The 24,890-nt window shown below is 42.3% G+C and overlaps 1 protein-coding gene across 10 annotated transcripts in view; it reads left to right on the top strand.

The window, feature by feature from the left end:
- LOC102224286 (tensin-1-like) overlaps positions 1–24,890 on the top strand; it is a 115,530-nt gene that overhangs the window by 49,576 nt on the left and 41,064 nt on the right. For 8 of the 10 annotated variants that reach the window (XM_023336797.1, XM_023336789.1, XM_023336792.1 and 5 more), the window contains exons 4-5: positions 11,861–11,899; positions 23,280–23,321. In XM_023336797.1, the coding sequence (XP_023192565.1) occupies positions 11,861–11,899; positions 23,280–23,321 (81 nt within the window). Of the gene's footprint in view, positions 1–335; positions 518–11,860; positions 11,900–23,279; positions 23,322–24,635; positions 24,747–24,890 lie in introns of those variants that run through there. The other 2 variants (XM_023336795.1, XM_023336796.1) reach the window with 2 other exon arrangements.

The following is a 24,890-nucleotide window of genomic DNA, read 5'->3' as shown; positions in this document are numbered from 1 at the left end:
GGGTCTTTTTTTGGGGGTTTTGAGATTCTGGGTCTGGTTTGGTTCTGTTCTGGGTCCGGCTGTGGGAGGAGGTGGATCGGTCGGAACCAGAGGGCGGAGGAAGCCTCCCAGTGCTGCACTGCGCCGCCTCTCTCTCCTCTGGCTGCTCTCTGCTCCTCTCGCACATTACGACTCCTGAGGAATTTTTATGCTCATTTTCTTGGAGGAGGGCTGAGAGAGGGGCACACACACACACACACACACTCCTCCCTCCCTGAAACACACACACACACACACTCCTCCCTCCATGAAACACACACACACACACACACACTCCTCCTTCCCTGAAACACACACACACACACTCCTCCTTCCCTGAAACACACACACACACACTCCGGGCTCCGCGCTGCGCCACGGTATCGCAGTGGATCTGTGCTCAGCCGTCCGGCGCAGGCGGGAGGAGGTGAAGGCGATGCAGCAGTGAGACCCGGAGAGACGCAGCGATCCGGACGGGATGGCCACGGCCGTGTTCCAGGTGAGGAGGGCCGTTTGCTCCGGTCCGGTCCTCATCAAGTTCTCTGTGTTGGTGTGAAGGACCGGTTCGGATGTGAGAGCGAGCCTTCAGGAGTTTCACGCCGTGTTACTGTAATCTGAGTGTTTTCTGTGTAAAGCCGGGCTGGTTTCTCTCCGTGTGTGGTCTCCACTGGAAGGACTTTTCCCGGTTCGGCGGGACGAACCGCCCCGCGGTGAGAAACCCGGCGGCGCTGGGGAAATCTCTGCCCAGGCTTCCAGCTGCCTCCTTTTTATTCCTGCTGAAGGGAAAAGTTAAAGTCAGATTCCTGCAGAGATTTGCAAGGCCAGCTGTTCAGAGACAGCTGTGAGAGCGGAGCAGCTTTTGGGTTTTTAACATCAGATTAATTCATCTCCATGGATTCATGGGGTTTTGTTCCTACAGTATGAAACAAAACTGCTGTTTTGTGTTAGACCAACTTCTAAACGCTTCATTCATATAATTGTGCGTCATTTCTGATTCTCCTCGCTGTAATTCATACAGGTGACATTATTATTATTACTATCTATCATGTGATTGAGAGAATGAAAACCAACAGCACAGACTTTAAGGTCAACTGGGGTTTAGTGCAGCTGTCTAAAAGCTGGAACAATACTCAATATGAGTATCGCTGCTGGCGCCGATATTTACCGATATGTTTCCAAACCTCATCGCTGACGACACAAAAACCCTGAAGACACAGAGGCAACTTCCTTCCTCACCAAATGGAAACAAAATGGAAAATGGAGTGATGTCAGATTTTAGCGGCTGTAGGATTTCTGTTTTGTTTCTGGCTAGAAGCTAGCAGGTTTGTTTTGGCTGTATTTACCCAGAATGCCTTGCATTAAAGTGGACTAAGCACACCGGTGCGAATGTAAAGACATCTAACGTAAACTCTGAGTAAGAATTTTGGATAACCTGATAAAATAAATCGTTTCATAATTTTAAGCCTAAGATAACCAAACTGTATGCTGATGATGTGTTTTTTTATTTACCCGTATGCAAATCCAATCCAGTGACTGTCTGATAAAACGGCAGAAACCGGTCCGACTAGATGAACGTCTAGATCTGGTAGACAGAACCAGGATCCAGCTTCACCTTGAATCAGAGCAGAACTGGATTTTGTTTCTGCTGCAGCATTTCTAGCTAAAGTTAATATCACTAAGAAACTTGTTTTCTGCTGTTTAGAATTCAGCAATTAAAATTTTCTTGTTTGAGCGACAGAAGCATCGAAAGAGCCTCCATTTTGAAAGAGTTTATCATGCTAACGATTAGCTGCTAACAATGCTAAAGCTAGCATGTGCAGCCTGACTAAGCTACGCTGCGTTCCAGCTAACGTAGCCGGAGATGTCGGGATTCCAACATGGCGGCGCCCAACAAGCCGTTGTTCCTGATCTCTGCCGACGTTTTCAGCGTCACTTTCCATCAGCAAACACTTTGAGCTGCAGCCGTTTATGTAACATTGATCTTAGACACACCCTCACTGTGTCTTATTAAATAAACATGTTTTCTCCACAGATTACTAGTGTTGATACAAGGAGTGGCCATATTGAAACTGTCAGAATTATGAACTTTACTGTATTTTATGAAATAAACATCAGAAAGTAAATTGGCAACTGGGATCAAACTAAAGTTCTTATTTTGGTTGGAGGCCATCCTGCTGTAAGATAATGTTCAAATAAAACCTGAATCCCCCCAACCCCCTACATGTGTTTTGGGGGGTAACCTTCTGAAATAAGTGGCTGGGTGTGTGTGGGAACGGGACTTCAGCGTGTGGACTCTTCATCAGGCGGAGGAAGACGAGGAGCGGGGCCGTTTAGGAAGGTGTGAGTGGATTGACCGCCTGTCTGGGATTTGGGATAAAGCAGCGGTTCATGGACCGTTTCAAAACCAAAAAAAACACACCAGCGTGGAGTTTCATGCTCCTCTGCTGATGTAATGCTTCTGCGCTCGATGTGTGTGTGTGTGTGTGTGTTTCAGTCCTTGCAGACACAGATTAACTGCTTGCATCACTGTCTGTTAAGCTAAGCTTTTTGTTTTTCAGCCTCCATCGTCTCATTGACTGAGCAGCTTCTGTTAATGAATAATTAGGTTTAAATGCATGTTTTTAATGAGCTAATTATAATTTTTGTGCGTTGACACTGTACTGTGCGCTGAGGTCCGTTCCACCCGCCGTCCTCTGGGCTCCATGTTGGCAACCTGCAGGACTTTGCTCACATAAATAAGCTGCAGCGATGCCAGAGCTCCAGCTTTTAGTGTAATTAATAGCATCCAGTCAACAGAGGGAAGTTTTGTGTTTATGGCGACGGGCTGCAGCAGGAAGCTGCTGTCCCAGCACTGTATGGACCAGACAGAACCAAAGGTTCTGACCATTTATTGGTACTATTGTGATGACAACAAAAATGACAAAAATAACAGTTTATAATAAAGCTTTTAGGCAACTTTATGGCTCCACAAACATAAATACAGCTTTCCAAAGAGCTTCTTTAGGACACCAGTCATATAAAAAGAGAGATCTGTGTCACTAAGCTGCATATTTACTGACATGCTTATTGAACAAAGAAAATAGGAACGCTAACAATTCAACAATACAAGGAGTTTGGGACGTTTTAAACATTAAAACATTTTGCCATTTGTCCTACAAAAGCTGGGCGAGCTTGTTTGTTTTGGTTAATTTTGTTTGAGTAATTTGTTAGTGAGAAGATAAAGGTTTCATGTATTCCCTTGAAGTTAATCAAACAGTTAAATGTCATTATTATCAGTTTATAAATTAACAATCAATGATGATGGGATTTTTTTGACTCTCAGTCATAATGACAAGCAGCAGAACTACTAGCGCCCCCTGTAGGAATCAGTGAGACGATTATCTGTCTCCTTCCTTCAGGTTGTTGAATATCCTGCCAGACTGATACTTGGACTGGTCCGTTTCTCCTCCATGTGAACGCTATGTGAAGCATGCGGCCGGCGGCTCTTGCTGGAGAACAGAACCTGTTTTCTTTCTTCTCTTATCAGGACTGGAGCGTCGGGGGAAAGCAGTCTGGTTTCCGTGCTTTTAGCCGCCATATTGTTTGGGTTTTTATGGCTGATTGATTGGGTTTGCCGGCAGGAAGACGGGAAACCGAGCTGAAAGTTCTGCATTGTTAAAGCAGCCTGGATGCCGATGTTTTCTCTTCATCAGATGTTTGAAATCAGACCATAATGCTCCTCCAGCCTGTCCGGACCTGCAAACAGCAGCTGTGGTCCTGCTCTTCACGATGGATTATTAATATTTTTGGCAGTGATGTTTGTTCTGGAAACGCAGAGCAGCGCTGATTAATTGGAGAGAAAGATAGAATCAGAACATCTGGTACCAGAAGTCAGGAGGAAACTCCTCATGCATCAGGAAAACAGGGAGTCTGTCTGTTTAATTAGCCTGAGGTTCAGTGAAGATGCATCCATCAGAACAGAGACCAACGAGCAAAAAATAGATTTAAGGGCTGCAGAGTCGGTGCTGTAGCCTCACAACTATCCGGGTTTAAATTTATTTTTTTTTTTCTTATGATCGTTTATCTTCTATGGTGGTTCACAGGTGTAGACACGATGTAAAACACATGAATGATTCAAACTCTACAACACAAAAACAAATGAAACAAAAAATGCACCACAAACAGGAAGTATAAGACGGAAGTCCTCCCGGCCACCAGGGGGAGTCGACCACCAAATCAAATGAGATCAGACTTCCAGTAAAGACAGGGTGTCCAAAAGAAAGCTGGATTAGGGCTGATCGATATGGCTGAAAAGCTTTTCAGATATCAGTCTACTGATGATTATTGATTAGTTTTAAATATCTGAAATGTTGACAAACTGATGATGCGTTTCCTGTTTTCTCCGCTTCCCCTCAGTCCGTGTTTTTATATTAAGCAGTTATGAGGCGCGGTGGTAAACCTGAAAATGCTGCTGCTAAGTTACCCAACAGGCTGTTGCTAGGCAACCAAAGAGTGCGTGAAGCCTTTCCTCTGCCTACTACCCCCAGAATGCTTTGCGGTTCTGGATTGGAGTTCACTGAAATCATTCAACATTCTGTCAGACATATTATCTCTTGATGTTTGTCACAATTTGGCGTATTCCTGAATATCTCAGACTGTAGACTCCCCCTGGTGGGCAGGAGGGCTTCCGGTTTGTGGAGGGGTTTTACACTCGCTGATGTTTTTGCTATTTGCAGCATTTTATCTTCCATCTCCTGCAGTCGAAGCATTTTCAGTTGCATTAGTTGTTTTGTTTGCGAACATTGTAATTCTAACCAGCTAGTAAAAAGGTCCATGTTGGGTAACTGGTGCATGAACTCTGACCTGTGTGAGGTTCCCTCCAACCACTGACCGGAGGACACAGGAACCAGTTGTTGGTCCAGTTAAAGGACAGTTTCAAGCTCAGATTGAAGATGAATTGCGTCATTGCAGTGACTTCAGTAATAATCACAAACCTTCAAGTACAGCTGGAGGACGCTATGTGTGACCTCCTGACCCCTGACTCGCCACGCCACTCGGTTAAACCTGTTGTTCTTAACGAATGAATCGGCTGCTGGAAGTCTGACTCTCAGCTGTAATATGGCTGCTGAAGCAGAACAGGACCTTCTCTACAGGTGTGGACCCAAAGAACCAGTCCACCTCCAGTAGAACCGGGTGTCTGTCGGTTCAGGACCGCTCAGTCTGGCTCCAGTTTCCAGAAGCAAGACGCCACAAAGACACAGTTTAGACCAATTTAATGAATTAAACCAATAAAAATACCAAATAGCTTGGATTTAAGGATGGCTGATATGAACAAAAAGTTTATCACCATTTTTGTAAATGATGCTCTAAACCAGGGGTCTCAAACTCCAGGCCTGGAGGGTCACAGTCCTGCAGGTTTTAGATGTGCCACAGGTACAAAACACTGGAATGAAACGGCTTAATGACCTAATTATTCTGTTCAGGTGGTGCAGCAGAGGCTCATCTAAAAGTTGCAGGACCGGGCCCTCCAGGCCTGGAGTTTGAGACCCCTGCTCTAAACTGTAAACCTGGAGGTTCTGTTAGGAACATTTGGACCAATCAGATCTTTAAGGGCTTCAAGTAGACAAATTAACTTAAAAAAACTGGGATTATAATAAAAAAGTGTCTCTTCTAATAAATTTACCCAGAACATTCCTGCAAGTGTCTTGATGGTTTATTTATTTCAGTCTTTCTGCTCTAATGGCTTTTACCGAATCAATGCAAATCTCTGGAAACAAACTGGAGTTGACTGGTGCTGTAAACACATCCCAGTAAGGCAGCGGCCATCATGACCAAAACGAAGATAAAAGAGAAACAAACGCAAACACACAAGAGCTCCGTTTAGGGACGTAAATCACTCCCTCAGACAGGGGAACAGTGTTTGGACTCCGTCGCTTTCATGCCCTCTGCTCCATTACGCTCAATAAATCTGAGGCTTTCCAAAAGTTTCCCTTCAGGGACTCGGAGAAGCCGTAAGTTTCCCACAGACCGATCAGCTCCGGAGGAAAAACGCCGTTTAAAGAGGCAGGAACTGACGGATGGTGAAACGCGATCTGGACAACTGAGATTACATGTAGAAGCTTTAAGACTCCTAAAGCAGTGGTTGCCAGAGATGGCACTTACTTTCAGCGCTGTGTCAGGTTCTGATGATATAAGAACCGGCGCTGGCACAGTCAGCCGTGACGGGCCCAGAGGAGCCTCTGGTACCAGTTACACTTCACAAATTGAATTTACACACCGAATACTTGAGCTGGGCTTTGCCAGATGCAAAGATCTGGATAAACATGAAAGCTCTCAGGGCAGCGATGTGTTTGTGCTGCCAGAGTTCAGATCCAGGAAGGTTTTTTCTTTTAGCCTCCTGGCATCACTCTCCTTTCCTCAGTGAAACCAGCTAACCTGCACGCTAACCGTTTCTCTAACCTGCACGCTAACCGTTTCTCTAACCTGCACGCTAACCGTTTCTCTAACCTGCACGCTAACCGTTTCTCTAACCTGCACGCTAACTGTTTCTCTGCTCACAGCAAAGCTCTCCAGCATTAACTAACTAATGAGTCAGTTCATCATCGATGCTTTACGGGTTTCTGGAACAAAGCACATCATTAGCGGGGGGTTTTAAACGTATTTAGACCTGCAGAATGACATAAATCCCATTAGCCGACTGTATCTGGAGTGTGTTAGCGGCTAACAGGAAACTTGCTGCATGTGAGCGCTGAACACGACTGACATGGACGTTTGTCTACAGGAAATGGGGCCTTGTTTAACATTGTTAACATAAGTATGTATGGTATGCAACAACACAATTATCCCTTATTATATTACACTCATTTGAATACAGCCGATAAGCATCAGCATGCGTTCCTCCTCCCAACGCACCACAGCGCCGGGACAAAGACCCTGTGTGGGTTTCATCTGGACACATTCACTGTAATTTACTTCCTTTGGCTTCGTAGCTGTAATGTATGCTAATAAACCCCAACATATTTAATGGGAGTAATAAACAAGGAGCCTAAAATGGCGACCATTTACTGGTACTTGGAGCATAAAGCTAACATGCTAACGCTTTCTGATTGACTGTAGTCTAAACAGTTTTATAACTGTAGCTAAGGGAGGTTTTACTTCTGTTAAATGTAAATTAGAAGTAGTATTCTCTAGTTGTAAATATTTATTTTATTTACTCCTGGTTGTATAGAAAAGCAACATTATCAACATTTGGAGCATGAAGCTAACATGCTAACTCTGTCTAAAAGACTGTAGCCTAAGTACAGTTTGTAGCTGTTTGTAGTTTGTATCTGTAGCTAAAGGAAGTTTTACTTCTACTAAAAACAAAACATTTTAGGACGTCTTTCCTGTTACTCAGCAAAACCTCCGGAAAATTTCAAGTGGAAACCAGAAAAAAAGTAAAATTTCAAGCTGATAACTTCCAACCGGTTGAAAACGCTCCGTGAGCAGCGAGCCAGTGAAACCTTGATCCTATCATCACAGAATCTCATAACTTCTTTTCCTCATTAAATCTATTTTCCAATGACTTGAAGATTAGATGTGCACCTTTGAAGCTGCTGAGGGATCGTCCTGCTGCTGCCATGAATCATGAGTTGGTCATGGGTGACTCACATGCTTTAATTTAAATCTGATTGGTTGTGTCTACCAGCAGATTTCTCAGATTAGATTAGCTGAAGGTTTTAGTCTGGAGTCTTTTTCACACTTTGGTTTCCTCCGGTGGGGTCGCGGTTCAGACTCTCTGGGTTTGATCCTGGTTAAATCGTCCAACATATCGAAATGCTTCATTACATTAAAAAAACAGGAACGACATTTACATTTTAAGAGAGTTAAAGCTCAGAAATAATTTAGTAAACGTTGAATAAATGTATTATTGATTTAAAATTTTACTTCCTTTTTTTGTTGCAAAAATAGATAGTAAATTGTTCTACTTAGTTTGTATTTTATTTAATTAATTTAGATAAAAATTCACTAATAATAAACATTCATTAAGTTTTAGGTCAGTGAACTAATCGGGGGGTTGCATTAACCAAATATTTTCCAGCATTTTTCTAAACTTTGATGGAACACTTTGATGTCATTTTGACAGTTTACTCCCCCTGGTGGCCTGGAGGGCGTTCACTTTGTGGAATGAGTTTGCAGCGTTTTATACTGGCTGTTTTACTGTTGCATTTGTTTTATTTATTGCAGGTTTTTCTTTAATTTTCTGGGCTTTGCAGCGTCGTTTTGTTTAGATTTTGTGTGTGTGTGTGTGTGTGTGTTTTGGAGAGTTTTGGATCAGTTGGTTGCAGTTGGGTCTTGGACTCAGGCTGGTTGTGTTCAACCCCCTGTTTGCCATCTTGGATTCTGTTATAGAAAACCTGAAATGTTTGATGAGAGGAACAAAGGACTGTTAGTGGTGAGCGATTGGGTGAATGTTGACATAAATACAAACTATTTACATGAAGGTTACAGTTCCAGTAACCTTCATGTTTTCCTTAAGCGTCGCTTCAGTCCCAGCTGCTGCTTGGTTTTCCTGGTTCTGCTCCAACGTTTCTTCTCTTTGTTTCATGTGGATTCTTAGATTTCTCTGCTTCAGGGAGACTTTTAGTTTGTCAAAACAACTCCTAGTTCTGTTGTCTCTGCTTTTTGTCCCGTCACCTCAGCCTGTTGTCTTGCAGGCGTGTAAGCAGATACTGTAAATATTTTGTCGGTATCTCGGCCTGTGATGGTTTGCTTTCTGCAGGTGGATGGGCTGTCAGCGGCGCGCCGTGCAAACATGGAAACACAGAGCAGACCTGCTGAGTCCGCTGCGATAAGAGCCGACTTATTCAGGAATAACTTTAAGATGGACGTAAACACTGCGTCCATTGCACATGCATGCCATCATCTGCTGATCAGAGCTCATGATGGAAGGAGACGATGTTTCCACGTCGCAGTCTCAAACCGAAGCGCAGCGGCTCCTCCAGCAGAAACACAGAATGTGATTAGGGTCATTTCCTGTTTAGAGAGAGCATTCCTGTAATCCAGACGGAGGAGCAGCCATAAAGACACGCAGAAGTGACTCACGTGTTTCTGTGTCGTGGTTTTCCAGCTGCTTTAGCATCACCTGCTGCCCGTTTCCACCTGGTTTCCTTTAAGCGCTGCTGATCCATAACCCTGATCAACTCTTAAAGGTTTCCTTTGGATCATCATTTAACGTTTAAACATTTAAAGAAAAACTGTCATCAGATGAAAATATCAGTCATGACTTTTTAAATTTTATTTTAAATACCTTGATTTCCATCACCCTGCTGTAAATCATCCGCTGTAACCAGATGATTATTTGATACAAACATTCAGTCAGAAACTGGTTACAGGTTGGCCTGTCGCATGACAAATTATTCTGGATGATAAAGTTATCGTGATAAATGATAATGTTGCTTTGAGACCCTTTTCCAGTAATATAATTGTAATGTCATAAAAATAATGCAAGAAGGCATTCTATAATCAAAACAGCAAAAACAGCAAATAAAAGTAATTACGAAGTAGACAACGTTCATCATCCAGTTTGGGTTGAAAGAGAAAAACGGTAAACCATAAAAATGGGACTCAGCTTGTTTTAATTGATCAATAAAAAGTTTAAAACTGAAAGTTTTCTGACCCAACAGTGGTAATCTGGTTAGTTAAACAGATTTATTTGAGTTTAAAAAGCCGAAGGCCAAAAGAAAACGTCATAAACCTGGAAAACTGTAGAAGTTACCAGGAACTGGACTCCGGGTCCAGCTCTGGTTCTGGTGAACACCTCTCGGTTCGGACGGTTTTCAGACTTCATCCGTCTCAGCAGGATTGCGCCGCAGCAACACTAAGCAGACACGTCGCTATCTGCAGCCGTGCGTTCATGCAGCGGCGTGATTAGTGTTGGATGGAGGAGATGAGAGCCGGCCTGGTGAAAGCTGCAGGTCCGACCTGCTGTAGTCATGGAAACGGTTCCAAAGGAGCATCAAACCGTCGACTCCTATCAGCCGCCGCTGATAAAACCTCCAACTGCTGGAAATGAAGTTTACAGGATATTTTTCTTCCAGTGTTTGACGGGAAAGAAACATCCTGTTTGCTTGGATCCTCATCAGGATGGATCCCAACTTTTTCTATGATTTCAATCCTGGTTAAATGCTATTATTGTTGAGTTCTTCCTGTTTATGGCGGCGCTGAGCTCATGGGACGACCTGGACCGCAGCCGGGTGCTAATCGGATCAACTGGGCCATCATGAGTCCTTCTGGCTCGGTGTCATGTAGGTCTGTCAGAAAAAACACGAACGGAGACGGAAAACCGGAAGAAAGGAAATAAACAGGAAGAGAAAAACTGACGGAAAATGAAAACATCAGAGCTGCGGTTTTTGACCACCGGAGGGCGCCAGGCCAGGCTTTTAAAGATGCATCAACGCATTTCGGCTCCAAAATATAAGACAAACATTTTCACCTGTATTTATTTGTTATCATGTTGTTGGCTGTTCCTGACCAGACGTTTACATACATCCAATATAAAGGCACAGCCACCTTTTTCCCTCCATCTGAAGTGAAATCAGAACAAACTTCTCTTGTTTTTGGTTTGTTAGAATCACCAGAATTAATCATATCTTCATTTTTTAAGACATATATTTTTTGTAACTTTATTTGATTATCATTGTTTAAACTGGATGATTGGGTCAAACCTTTTCCAGAAGATTCTCCCAGCAGTTTGCTGGAGTTCTGGTCGGTTCCTCCTGACAGAACCGCTGGAACTGGGCTAATGTTCCTCACAACCTCTCCAATCTGAAGTGACGCAGACCGAGACTTTGAGGCGGCCACCAAAACATCGACTCTGTCACCAGTTTGGGTCGGAGCTTGGACCGTTTGGAAGACCAACCTGTGCCCAAGCTTTAACTTCCTGGCTGTTGTTTCAATATTTTCGCATAACATTATTTCCTCATGATGCTGTCAAGTTTATGAAGTGCACCAGTGAAACATCCCCACAGCATGATGCTGCCACCACCATACTTCACAGTGAGGATAGTTTCGTTACGTCAGCCATCAGACCAGGACGTCTCTAAAAACAAAGATAATGGCTTCCTCCTCGCTGAGCCTTTCAGCTCATGTTGGTGCAGGACACGGTTCGGTTCAGTCCAGTTTACTCAGAACCAGAACAGCAAATATCTTCTAAAGACTCTTAAGGTCATTTCAAGTCAATCATCCAAACGTTCCAACTGATCCTAGTCATCAAGCATTTTGCTCGATTAATTATTGACCAGCATCTTCACAGGGCCTTTGTCTTTTGTTCGGGAGACGATTTGGACATTTTGGACCAGAACCGTCTCGTTCCTGAGCGGTACGATGGTAGAACGTTCCCATCATGTCTGTACCTGACCAGAGGAACGCGACTCCTTCACGCATCAATAAAATTATCGAAAGGACGAACTAGACTGAAATGGACTGGACTGGACTGGACTGGACCGGACCGGACTGGACCAGACTGGACTGGGCCAGACTGGAGCAGACTGGTTCATCTGATTTCCTTTGACTTTCCCATTGGGTCGAACCAGAACGTGCAGCAGTAAAACAGTTTCTGTTCAACCCAAACATCAGTTAAAGTTTTGGTTGATCTACCAGAAGCTGAAAGTTTTGCAGCCTGATTCTGACCAAATGTAAGTAAAGTTCTGATTCTGAAGAAAGTTGGATTAAATCTTTAAGAAATGTTGTCGCTTTACCATGAGAAGTAAGTTTAGTGATTCTGACCTGAAACGAGACGTTTGATGAACTGCAGACATTTTGAACCACTCTGCTTGTTTCTCATTCATCTGGTCTGACCAATGGGCTTTCTGTTTGTTTCCAGGTGTCTTCTTCTTGTGTTCCAGCTACAAACTACGAGCTGGTGAGTCTGAACTTTGACTGTTCCTCATTTTGTTGATGTTTTCTGTTGCCAAAGCATGAATTCAGCCTGAGTGTGTTGTGTGATGTAGCGTCAGTAGAAGCGGAGCGTGTTTGGAGAGGAGGACTCGGGCTGCGTTGCCTTTTTTGGTATGGCTTTAAGAAGCCGTGTTGGGCTTGGATGGGATTCCTCACATGTTGTGTGTTTAAGTGGTTTTGGGTGCCTGACAAACCAAAGCAAATATCCCCTGCACTTTACTGCCCTTACAGAGAAAACGTCTGGGTTTTCTTTCAATAAAAGCTGCCATAATTAATCAGGAACATGCTGTTATCCTCACAGATGCTTTTTGCTCGAGATGTTTTCTGCATGAAGACATCTGGTTGAGATGTGCACAGGGAGGTGGGGGTGAAATTCACTTCTACCTTTCTGAGCTCACTCTCCCACAACCAAACCGGCAATATTCTCTGTTCATCGTGGATCCTGAAGGAAACGGGAACCATAAACCGCTCTGCCAGGAATCTGCTGACTAATCATAACGTTTTGTCCCTAAACTTAACAATAAAGCTCATGAGTAACCCTCAAGTCGTTTTCACACCAAACCAGACCAGGAACGTTTGTAGAAAATTGGTGTTTCATCACAGTTAAATAGCTTTTGGACCAAACCAAGCCCGGTTATTTTCATCCACACTGAAAGTCGTTGCTTGACCTTAAACTTGTGTTTTAGTGCTGAAACCCAACAAAGATTAACTTCTCATCCCTAAATCTTCCCATAAATCTGTTGTCTAACGCTAATGTTGCTGGTTAGTGATGACTAAACCAGACCCAGGCTTTCCGTGCCAAAACTGAACAACTGTGGTCTAAACCCAACCATGAAACCGTTGCCTCACCAGGAAGCACTTTCTAACTCCAAACAAGTTTTTCTTCATGCCAAAACGTAAACAGCTGCTTCATCATTAATCTGTTTCTGTCACATTTGTTTTGTGTAAATCCTAACAAGGAGGGCATTGACAAAGTTAGTAACCAGGAAATTGTTGCCTGAACCTAACCTGTAATATTTAATGTCTGAGACTGACCTGCATGTTTTATTTCCTAAATCTAAAAAAACAGATTCCTGAATAATGGAAGACCTGATATGTTGCCAGTTTGATGAATCCTAACCAGACAGATTTAGTTCTTCAATCTCTTCTGGACTCGGTTGCTCGTGTTAGTTGCCTTGTCCCAACTTAACAGTTTGTTTTACAATTTAACTGGAAAACTGTCTATTGTCACCTAGTGACCTTAGTCCTTAAAACAAACCAAAAAACTGCTGCCCAGACCTACACAAGCAGTTTTAGTCTTTAAACCAAACAAGAAAATCATCAAAACTTCACCTAGTCTTAACCAAGTGATTTAGGTCCTCAAACCTATTCAAAAACCAATTGCCAGGTTATAGTCTATCAAATTAACTAAAATATGGCACCTAGTGCTAACCAAGCAGTTTTATTTCTCAAACCTAGCAAAGATACTTTGGCTAGTCCTTAGTTATAGTCACCAAATCTAACCAAAAATCCGTGGCCTAGAACTAACTAAGTAGTTTTAGTCCTCAAACATCACCAAGTCCATCACCAAGTCCATCACCAAGTCCTAACCAAGTCCATCACCAAGTCCATCACCAAGTCCATCACCAAGTCTATCACCAAGTCTATCACCAAGTCCATCACCAAGTCCATCACCAAGTCTATCACCAAGTCCTAACCAAGTCCATCACCAAGTCTATCACCAAGTCCTAACCAATTGGTTTTAGTCTTTAAATCTAACAAAAAAACTGTGGCCTAGTCCTGATTTAGTAGTTTTAGTCCTTAAACCCAAACAGAAACTTCCAGAACCAGGACGGGTCGTACAGAACCAGGACGGGTCGTACAGAACCAGGACGGGTCATACAGAACCAGGACGGGTCGTACAGAACCAGGACAGGTCATACAGAACCAGGACGGGTCGTACAGAACCAGGACGGGTCGTACAGAAACTGAACATGTTACATGTAGTCTGGATGATGAGAACAGCTGGGAATTTCTCAGTTTGGTGTTTTTATGTGTAATGTAGGTGAGTAAGACATTCCTGGTGCTTTTACAGTATCTGCCACTTCCCAGCATGCAACAGGAGCTGGATGATGCGCTGCGTCTCCACGGCGTTCCCACCGCTCCTTGTTTGGCAGATTCCTGCTCTCACTGCCAGAGCAGAGATGATTTAGTGATGCGTTCAGGTGCCATCTGATTACAGCCGCCATATTTTACCTTCCTGAAGGGAAAATGTTGGCAGCAAATTTGATTCTTTTCTCCTCTAAATCCTCAAAATTCCAGGGATTTGGATGAGCTGCATCTGGACACAAAGTAACTTTAATATCAGAAGATTCTGCTGATCATGAAAGAAATTAAATATGTTCTTTTTTTTCTTGTGTTAGCCACAAAAGTTATTTATCTGCAGCGTTTTCCAGGTCAGCCTGATCCCAGCGGTATTCACAGCAGCCATGGTGGGAATTCCTGCCATCCTGGACAAAATGCAGCCTGATGTTCAGAATGACTGTAAAACCAACCACAGCCCAGCTGTCCTGCTTTAGAGGCGGGGAGATTAAAAATGAGTCTTCAGAAGAGAATCTGGGCCGTCGTGTTGAAGGGTGGCGCTAAAACGAAGAGCAGCAGGAATGATGGGGCGTCAGTGCTGCAGATGAAACCAGGGAAGAATAATCTGGTTCTGGTTCTGGTTCTGGATTTGGGCTTCTACAGTTCATTACATTTTAAACTCCTTAAGGATGAGAATGTCGCCATGGTGGTTTATAAATACCACAGATGTTGGTTGATACTTTTACCGCTCACACTAATGACACTAATAGAAGCGCTTTGCCGCCATCTGGTGGTCAGAATGTGAACTACAGCTGGTTAAAGGAAGTAGAACCATAACAATAGATTTACTTATTAACCTTTGTGCCATAATAACATTCTATGTGCTATGGGTAAAAAATGACCCGCCCTAATAAAAGCCCCAAAATAAAGCAAATTAATTGAATTTTAAATCCATAATCTATTTTGCATGATGAAATAATCTGTTATTTATCAATTTGACTCAATTTAATTATTTTTTTATCTAATACAAATTGTGTTTGGGAGTTTGTTACATAATACAAAAAGATGATCAACAGTATTACACCCTTTTTTCTTTTCAAGTGTTGCAACAGTTTCCTTTTACACAGTAAGGTTTTATTATTGTAATTATATAAATGTGAAATTATTACTTCTGAATTAATTAGACTGAAAGGGAACAAAAAGTCAACTATTTGAAACTTTTTAGTCAACGGTTCATTCCTTTATATATTTTTAGGAAGTGAATTATAAAAATAACACGTAATGCAATAAAATAAAATGTTGCTTGATTTTGTGAACATCAGCTCTTATATTGTGTCTCATAATTATATGAGATGTTCAACACAAGAACATCTTCTGCTCACCAAAAGGTGTTTTTATGCTGAACATTCTCAACACAAGATAAAAGACATTTTATGTTCAACATAAGATGTTGAACTTATAAGATGTTCTTATGTTGAGCATCTTCATCATAAGCCGAAGAACATCCTGTCCTTCCTTCCCCACGTTGAACTTAAGATGAAGATCATTCCACTTTGAACACAAAATGTTCAACACGAGATGTTTCAGAAAATCTTCATAGCACGAAGATGTTCTTCACCGTATGAAGACGCTCCTACGTTGAACATCTTCAGCACAAGAACTTTTAGTGAAACATCTACTCATGGCGTCAGCAAGGAACCAACAAGCAGAACTCAGATTCAGCGTACCTTCATGACCTCTATACCTAGTTTATGTTTCCTGTTGTGTTTGGGAGTTTGTATGATGTGGGAGGGCAGGTGCAGATTGAGAGGGCAGGTGCAGATTGAGAGGGCAGGTGCAGATTGAGAGGGCAGGTGCAGATTGAGAGGGCAGGTGCAGATTGAGAGGGCAGGTGCAGATTGAGAGGTCAGCTGCAGGTCAAATGCCAGTTGAATTCGTACATCAAGCCAGTTTCTATGATATGTGTGTATAGATGTGTGTGTGCGTGTAGGAGGGGGCGGGGAGGTGTGTGTGGGGTGGTGTGTGTGTGTATTAGAGAGAGTTTGTGTGGCCTTTGAACTCTTTTTCTGGTGTTTAAATGGTTTTATAATTCGCGGGTCCAGAATGACCCACAAGACAATCCTTCCTTATGTACAGCTCACATGGAAATATAAACAAAAACAAAATCACTTTTCTAATGACAGGGTCAAATTAGGAAATGTCATCAAATTTCAAGTCGGAAGCCGGCTGGTTTACGGTATTATTTCTACAGCTAAACGTGGTAATGGGTCACTTCTGACCCGCAAGACAACACAAGGGTTAATACTTTACTGTAGTAAACATGTGACCAAAACGATAAAAGTTATCTCTAAGTTTAGGTATGCATCTTTTTTGCAACACTAGGCACCTAAGGAATGGAAATTAATAATAAAATGTATTTTTGTAGAAATAGTATATTCTGTGCTTTTACTTCCATTATTAAACTTTGAATCAAATCATTACTTTAGATGAATAAATGTGTAGTTACATAAGAAGATACCACAATAACAGAGTACTAACTATAGATGTTTACTCAGTTAGCAGGCTGGAGCTAACCATTATTTTACTAATTGATTATTCTGATTCTAATCAGAATAATCAATTGACCTCTTCAGCTTATTTTATACAATATAAGAAATACATTAAAATATGCAAATTAACAAATAATTTAATTCTTTTAAATCAGATAATCAAAATTTTCTTGCCAAAATTGCAATAACAGGATTCCTTTAGCGAACTCATCAGCAGCTAGAACCAGAACCAGAACCAGAATGATGAACAGGTCCATTTAGGATCTGCAGTCAGATGTTCTGGTTCTGGTTAAATGAACCCAAAAGGTTAAAGAGACGAGAATCATTTCTACTGCCTGGAAAAAAGAGGAAAGTTTAGAGTCAGAGATTTCTGGAAAAAGAAAATAAGAGGGAAGGAAAACATCTGTTCTTCGGCCTTCCTTCCTTCCTTCCTTCCTTCCTTCCTTCCTTCCTTCCTTCCTTCCTTCCTTCCTTCCTTCCTTCCTTCCTTCCTTCCTTCCTTCCTTCCTTCCTTCCTTCCTTCCCTCCCTCCCCTTGTCCCCTCTTTCTTTTTCCTGTCCTTTCCTCTGTCTTTTCATCCTTCCTTGTTTGTTTCCTCTCTTCCTTCTGTCCCATTTTCTTGTCTTCTTTTCTCTACCTCCTTTGTCTCATTCTGTTCTTTTCTTCCTTCTTTTTCCTTTCTTCTTTCTTTGTCTTTACACTTCCTTTCTACCTTTTGTCCTCTTTCTTTTCCTTTTGTTCTTTCTTCTTCCCTTACCTCCTTTCTTCTGACCTCTCCTTTTCTTGTTTCCTCCCGTCCTTGTTTCCTTGCTTCCTCTCTTCCCTCTATCCTTCTTTTATCCTTTCTTCTCTTGTCCATTCTCTCTCTCTCTTTCCTCCCTCCCTCCAGCTGCAGTACTTTTGGCCGTATCTCCCTGCTGAGCTTCATTGTTTCTAAACAAAGCAGGGAATTCTGGGAAGTTGAGTCTGTTGAGTTTTTCCCTGCGGTTTGAACCAAACGCTTTAATCAGAGAATTAAACCAGTGAAGTTTTTCTGTTGCTTCATTTTGGAAACATTTACAACCTGTTTGGTTTTTTTAACCCTTTGTGTCCCACGCTGCCTCTGAAGCCAACATGCAGTTCCTTCATGTCTCCAGCAGAGGGCGCAGTGTGCCTCTCTGGTTTCCTGTTTCCAGCACCAGACTGGTTATGGAGTTTCTTTTTCTTCCTGCAGTTTTAAATATCTGGAGACCCGCCCATCAGATTTGTTGCCATGGTTACAGGTGCTGTCACTTTAAACACATTTTAGTTCATTAAATGGCCAAAAAACAGGATTTGACATGAACCGGGTTTAAAAGATGGACTCTGCTGGGTTGGGGCGCAATATGGAGGCAGTGCGCCGCGCTCATTAAGCAGATTATTACTGTAAAAATCTGTTTAGTATGAACACAAACATAAACATTCAGGTCATATGTTTATCATATTTCCCATTAGCATTTCAAGATGACTGCCATTTTTTTAAGATGGCCGCCCTTTTTCACCCTTTTAAACCAATTACCACCATAAAATGTCACATGATAACAAATGTGTGAAAGTAAAACAAACCAGAGGGAATAATTATCCAAACATCGTTTACTCCGAACTATAAACATCATAAAGACTTTATTTATCTCTGCAATCCAAATCATAAATTCAGCTTAATGTTGTGGGGAACACACAACATTAAGCTAGGAATGCTCATGGAAAGTTGAGTGGAAGGAAAAAGTGTTACCTGCATCACAGCAGCTGAAGAATCCTTCCAGCAGGAAGTGAAGTTGGTTTCCTCCTCAGAAGCTTTTATTATTTATCAGAGCTTATCTGAATGTTTTGATCTGATCCGGCGGTTTGAATCTCCCGATTTGGTTCTGGAAACTCGGAGCGGAACCGGGTCGGCCTGACAGAGATGTTTCTGTTCTCAGCCGTTTCCCTCAGAGGAGATAAAAACCCATGTTTTCTGTTGGCTGAGTCGTTATTTTTAGTGTCTGACATGAGAAGCTGACGCTCAGCTGACTTGGCTTACGGCCGCGGCGTGACTCCAGAGAATCGGACCGGACCGGCCCGTTAAAGGAGCAGCCACACATTTTAGGGGCTTTGCTTATGATTTCTGCTCTGCTGCAGTAAAAATCACATTTTTCCCAATTTTCAGATTTAAAATCGGCTTCAGAACCAGATATAGAGGAAACTTGTTTTAACCAGAAACTAAAATCAGTTTTAAAGTGAAAATCAGTCGACTCGGGGGTTTGGATGAATACGACTGACTGGGACCGGACCGGACCGGACCGGACTGCCAGCAGGTGCAAACAGAAGATGGCGCCCTCAGATCTGAACCGTTTCCACATCATCCTTTGTTATAATGAAGCAAATCAGTGGAGAATCTATTTAAAATAAATAAAATTATGTCTTTATTATAACTTTATTCTGCAGAGAATCTGAATTTCTAGTCTTAGTGATAATGAATCAAGTCAAAATGATCAAAGTCAATTTTAGTCTGCTTAATGTTTTGTTAAATTATGTTTTGAATAATTCTTTAAAAAATGTTTTATTTAAGAAAGCGCCAGGCTAACCGAACAAAAGTGATTTAAGTTGAAAGATTTTATGCAGAAACCTATTTTTGCTTAAATGTAAACTGATGGAACTTTATAAATTGCTTAAATCAAATGTTTTTTGTTTAAATTGTCTTTTCCCTTGTCAGTCGAATAATTTAAACAGAATCTTGAGACTGCACAGAAAAATCATTTCTGAATCAAATCGATAAACACTGAAAGATTTACGTCTTTAATCAGTGATGTTTCTGTTGAGGACAGGAAGTAACTGTGGTGCTAACGCAGCATTTTAGAGCTAACGCAACATTTTAGAGCGAACGCAGCATTTTAGCGCTAACGCAACATTTTAGAGCGAACGCAGCATTTTAGCGCTAACGCAACATTTTAGAGCGAACGCAGCATTTTAGCGCTAACGCAACATTTTAGAGCGAACGCAGCATTTTAGCGCTAACGCAACATTTTAGAGCGAACGCAGCATTTTAGCGCTAACGCAACATTTTAGAGCGAACGCAACATTTTAGCGCTAATGGAACATTCTATTGCTAACGCAGCATTTTAGCACTAATGCAACATTCTAGCGCTAACGCAGCATTTTAGAGCGAACGCAGCATTTTAGCGCTAACGCAACATTTTAGTGCTAACGCAACATTTTAGCGCTAATGGAACATTCTAGCGCTAACGCAGCATTTTAGCACTAATGCAACATTCTAGCGCTAACGCAGCATTTTAGCACTAACGCAGCATTTTAGTGGTAATGCAACATTTTAGCGCTAATGCAATGTTTTATTCTCATTTGGTGTCATTCTATAAAATGAGGTGTTTCCAGCTTTGATCTCTTCATCGTTTGAACCCGATGAAAGTTGGTTCTGAAACAAGTCATTTAATACAGCGTTCAATTGGCTGTTACTAAGGAGCTAAAGCTAACATGAACAGGTTGCTATGAGCCGATAGCATCCTATAAACATCCCCCAACATCACTAATAATCAATATCATCCCTTCACAGACCAGCTTCATTTCACTGAGAGTCTGGAGTCTCAGAGCTCAGGTCCGAGTCAAGCCTCCAGTTTTTAGTTTTTCTGATTTGAGCCGTTTTCATCGACTGACTGAAACCTAAACGTTCAGATGTTTAAACTAGAATATTCTGAACGATTCGACTCTGAAGACGTGAACTAAAGCTTCCTGGGTTTTCCTCCAAATGTGGACCAAACAAAGTTTTTCTGCTGTCGGCTCCAACGTGCTCACGCTTCCTCCTGCCATCTGGCTGCAATTACACAAAGAGGAAACGCACGTTGAAGCACCCGGCTGGTCCTGCTGCATAAACACACAACAGGCTGTGTGTGTGTGTGTGTGTGTGTGTGTGTGTGTGTGTGTGTGTGTGTGTGTGTGTGTGTGTGTGTGTGTGTGTGTGTGTGTGTGTGAGATGCCTGTGGCTGCGCGCCGCAGGCTGCATTTAGCGCCGCTAACAGCAGCCCGCTGCGTCCTGCAGGCACGGCGGCTCTTTCCAGGACTGAAGGGACGAAGGCCGGCGGTTTCATCTGGGCGTTCGGCGGGTATTCTCGGCCGTTGGGTCAGACTATAATTTACCCCCTGACTTCTGTCTGTTTATGCTGCGGCTCCCTGCAGAGGCAGGTCATGCTGCGGGCCGACGCGGGACGGCTGCTCTGCTGCCTGCGACAAACCAAACATGTTCGAAACTTCCAGAAAATTTACGGATAATCAAGTGGCTGCTGCCGACTCTTCAGATGATTTGGCTGTAAATGTTGGTGAAATGAAAAGAGCAGCAACTAAAATGTAAGGCAACTTCCTGTTTGCGTCCCGGTTGCTGTGGTAACCGTATGACGGTTCCACCACTCCCAATGTTGGAACAAAACAAACATTTCTTCATCTGGAGATGATGATGTTGCTCATCCAATCACAGCCTCTGTCACAGGCTCCGCCCAGATCTAACACCTAGATCTACTGATGCGTGAAACGTATGGAGCTACATTGAGGACAATGTTTCTTTAAAAAAGAAATGTTGAAAAAAAATTTATATGAAACTGAAATAAAACTTGAACTTGAAAATGTTTTACATTTTTTCAGTTTCAAATGTTTTTTTGCCAAAAACATTCTTCAGTTCCAACATTTCCTCTTCAGTTTGAAAACTATTGCAAATCTTTTTTCAGTTTTACTTTTTTTCAGTTTGAATGTTTTTTTATTTAAATTTTTACATTTTTGTTCAGTTTCAGATCTTTTTTGTGGCTTCAGAATAGTTTTGAAACAGTTTTTTCCCCCCAGTTTTATTAATTTTTTAAAACAAACTTTTTGGCCATAATGTAGCTCCATAGTTGGTTAAGGTTAGCAGCTGCTGGCTTTAGCTTCACATCTGATCCGATATTGACATCATGCCATGGTCAGATACAGATATCGGATCGATCTGGTTCTGGTTCTGGAAGGCCGAGTTCAGCCCAAAGGTGGAAGCTGATTCTGAAGGATAATCTAAACCCTGATGACCCGTTTTAGTCCAAAAACCCAAAAGTTGGTCAGAATTCAGGCAGCATGACGATCAGGAAGCTTTTACTCTCTCTCTCTCTCGTCCCTCTCTCTCCCTCTCTCGTCCCTCTCTCTCCCTCTCTCGTCCCTCTCTCTCCCTCTCTCTCCCTCTCTCGTCCCTCTCTCTCCCTCTCTCGTCCCTCTCTCTCTGTCCGTTGCTGTATAAGGCAGTGGATTTTCTGCTCTTGGCTGATTTGGTTGGTTTTGTCTCTGTGTAAATATTTGTCCAGTTGGGAGATTAATGAGTCACTGAGCGACATCATGGCCGCCGGCGGCTCTTAAATATGAGCTAATGAAAGATTGCTGTAGTTTTACTGGTTGCTGTAGTTTTCCTGGTTGCTGTAGTTTACTGGTTGCTGTAGTTTACTGGTTGCTGTAGTTTACTGGTTGCTGTAGTTTTACTGGTTGCTGTAGTTTTCCTGGTTGCTGTAGTTTTACTGGTTGCTGTAGTTTACTGGTTGCTGTAGTTTTACTGGTTGCTGTAGTTTTACTGGTTGCTGTAGTTTTCCTGGTTGCTGTAGTTTTCCTGGTTGCTGTAGTTTTACTGGTTGCTGTAGTTTTCCTGGTTGCTGTAGTTTACTGGTTGCTGTGGTTTTACTGGTTGCTGTAGTTTTACTGGTTGCTGTAGTTTACTGGTTGCTGTAGTTTTACTGGTTGCTGTAGTTTTACTGGTTGCTGTAGTTTTACTGGTTGCTGTAGTTTTACTGGTTGCTGTAGTTTTACTGGTTGCTGTAGGTTTCCTGGTTGCTGTAGTTTTACTGGTTGCTGTAGTTTTACTGGTTGCTGTAGTTTTCCTGGTTGCTGTAGTTTTACTGGTTGCTGTAGTTTTACTGATTGCTGTAGTTTTACTGGTTGCTGTAGTTTTCCTGGTTGCTGTAGTTTTACTGGTTGCTGTAGTTTACTGGTTGCTGTAGTTTTACTGGTTGCTGTAGTTGTCCTGGTTGCTGTAGTTTACTGGTTGCTGTAGTTTACTGGTTGCTGTAGTTTTACTGGTTGCTGTAGTTTTACTGGTTGCTGTAGTTTTCCTGGTTGCTGTAGTTTTACTGGTTGCTGTAGTTTTCCTGGTTGCTGTAGTTTTCCTGGTTGCTGTAGTTTACTGGTTGCTGTAGTTTACTGGTTGCTGTAGTTTTACTGGTTGCTGTAGTTTTCCTGGTTGCTGTAGTTTTACTGGTTGCTGTAGTTTACTGGTTGCTGTAGTTTTACTGGTTGCTGTAGTTTTACTGGTTGCTGTAGTTTTCCTGGTTGCTGTAGTTTTCCTGGTTGCTGTAGTTTTACTGGTTGCTGTAGTTTTCCTGGTTGCTGTAGTTTACTGGTTGCTGTGGTTTTACTGGTTGCTGTAGTTTTACTGGTTGCTGTAGTTTACTGGTTGCTGTAGTTTTACTGGTTGCTGTAGTTTTACTGGTTGCTGTAGTTTTACTGGTTGCTGTAGTTTTACTGGTTGCTGTAGTTTTACTGGTTGCTGTAGGTTTCCTGGTTGCTGTAGTTTTACTGGTTGCTGTAGTTTTACTGGTTGCTGTAGTTTTCCTGGTTGCTGTAGTTTTACTGGTTGCTGTAGTTTTACTGGTTGCTGTAGTTTTACTGGTTGCTGTAGTTTTGTAGTTTTTGTGTGTTGATCATTTTCCGTGTTTTGCTTCTCCACAGGTTCCGAGCAGCAGCCTCGCTCTCAAGCATGTAGACACCATGGTGAGTCCAGACGCGCCGTCACTGACTCTGTGTTCATGCTGTCATCCAATCTTTACTTGGATTAGACCGTCCAGGAAACAAATGTAGGAATCCTGCAGCTGAGATCTTTCCCAGCTTCAATTTTTTAAATGATTTGTATTAATTTTTATTATTTTATATTTATATTATTATTTTATGACTTTTTAATCTATTAAATATAAAGTTCTATATTGCTAAAATCATTATAATAAATGTATTATTTATCATTTACTTTATGATTATTTAATATTTAATTTTTATGGATTTTATTTTTCCTGAAACTATCATAAGTATCATTTATTATTACCTATTTATTACTGTTATTTGTTTTCACTAATAGAATTGTTATTTCTTATAACTATTTTAGTATTAACATTAACATGGTTTATAATTATTATTTTTATATTAGTTATTGTAATTATTTTTCATTATTTTGTATTGTATTTCTTGCTACTTTTATTAGTTATTTCAGTTGTTTTTATGTCTTTTTTGGCTCTATTTTTTTTAGTTAAAAATATTTTCGTCTTTATTCATAAGCGTGAAGCAGCGATGTGAAGTTTTAGATGATTGTTATTATCGTTAAAGTCTCTGATCCTCGTTAATCCAGAAATGTGCAGCAGATGAACTTCATAATCCGACATCAAAACCTGGACCAGTAAAATCAGATAATATGAAAAGAATAAATCCTGGATCCCGCTGTGATCTGTAGGAACTCTTCAGTTCTGGGTTTCTCACATCCTGGATCCTCCGACTCTGTTTAGTTTGGACTCGTTTTCCTCTGGCGGTTTCTTTCCAAAGCAGAGTCCCACGGTTTGTCTTTGTTTGTGTGTGTGGTCGCTTTTATCGGCATTTCCGAACTTCGCCCAGACTGGAGCGCCAGCTCAGTTTCTAAACAAGGTTTTCTACTTTTAGCCTCGTTCCAAACTGGGAGCAGAAAACACGACCAGAGGTTCTGCTTGCGATGCTTCCTGCAGGACGGCGGCGGCGAGTTCGGGTCGCTCCGCCGCTGATGTCAGGCGGACGCCGGCTTCGCTTTGCCTCGCAGCAACAAACGCTTGTCTCATGACTCCACTGATCCCCAGATTCATGGAGAGAAAATGATGTTGATGTGAACAAACACGCTTCAGTCCCACATGGGGGGAAGCTTTGGAGGCGGGGAGGCTGAGCATCAGGGCAGAGCTGGCTGGAGGGGGAGGGAGGCCGGAGCGCGAGGGGCGGAGGAGTTCTGCTTGGCCCGGCTGGCCTAAAATTAGAACTTTTTTCTGCTGGGCTGAGAGGGAAAAGGGAGAGGTCTCCGGAGGAAAGTTCAGTGCTGCGCCGGAGATGAACCACGGCGGCTCTCTGCGGCGGCGGCTGTCCTCCCTGAGGGGGGCATGGCGCTGGAGCACGGGTCACCTCTTCAGGAAGGTAGGATGCAGGCGGTCCGCGGCTCGGCTCGGTTTGAAACTCCTCCATCCTCCGGCTCTGTCTCTGATGTGTATTTTGTTGGGCTGGTTGTGAAGTCGGCCTCCAGATGGTTCTCATCTGGTCCCACCTCCTCCGCCTCTCCAG

This window comes from Xiphophorus maculatus, chromosome 7, assembly GCF_002775205.1.
Source record: "Xiphophorus maculatus strain JP 163 A chromosome 7, X_maculatus-5.0-male, whole genome shotgun sequence".
In the NCBI taxonomy this organism is placed as follows: Eukaryota; Metazoa; Chordata; class Actinopteri; order Cyprinodontiformes; family Poeciliidae; genus Xiphophorus; species Xiphophorus maculatus.
The sequence above is the reverse complement of the archived record's forward strand: the minus strand, read 5'-3'. Positions and strand labels throughout refer to the sequence as shown.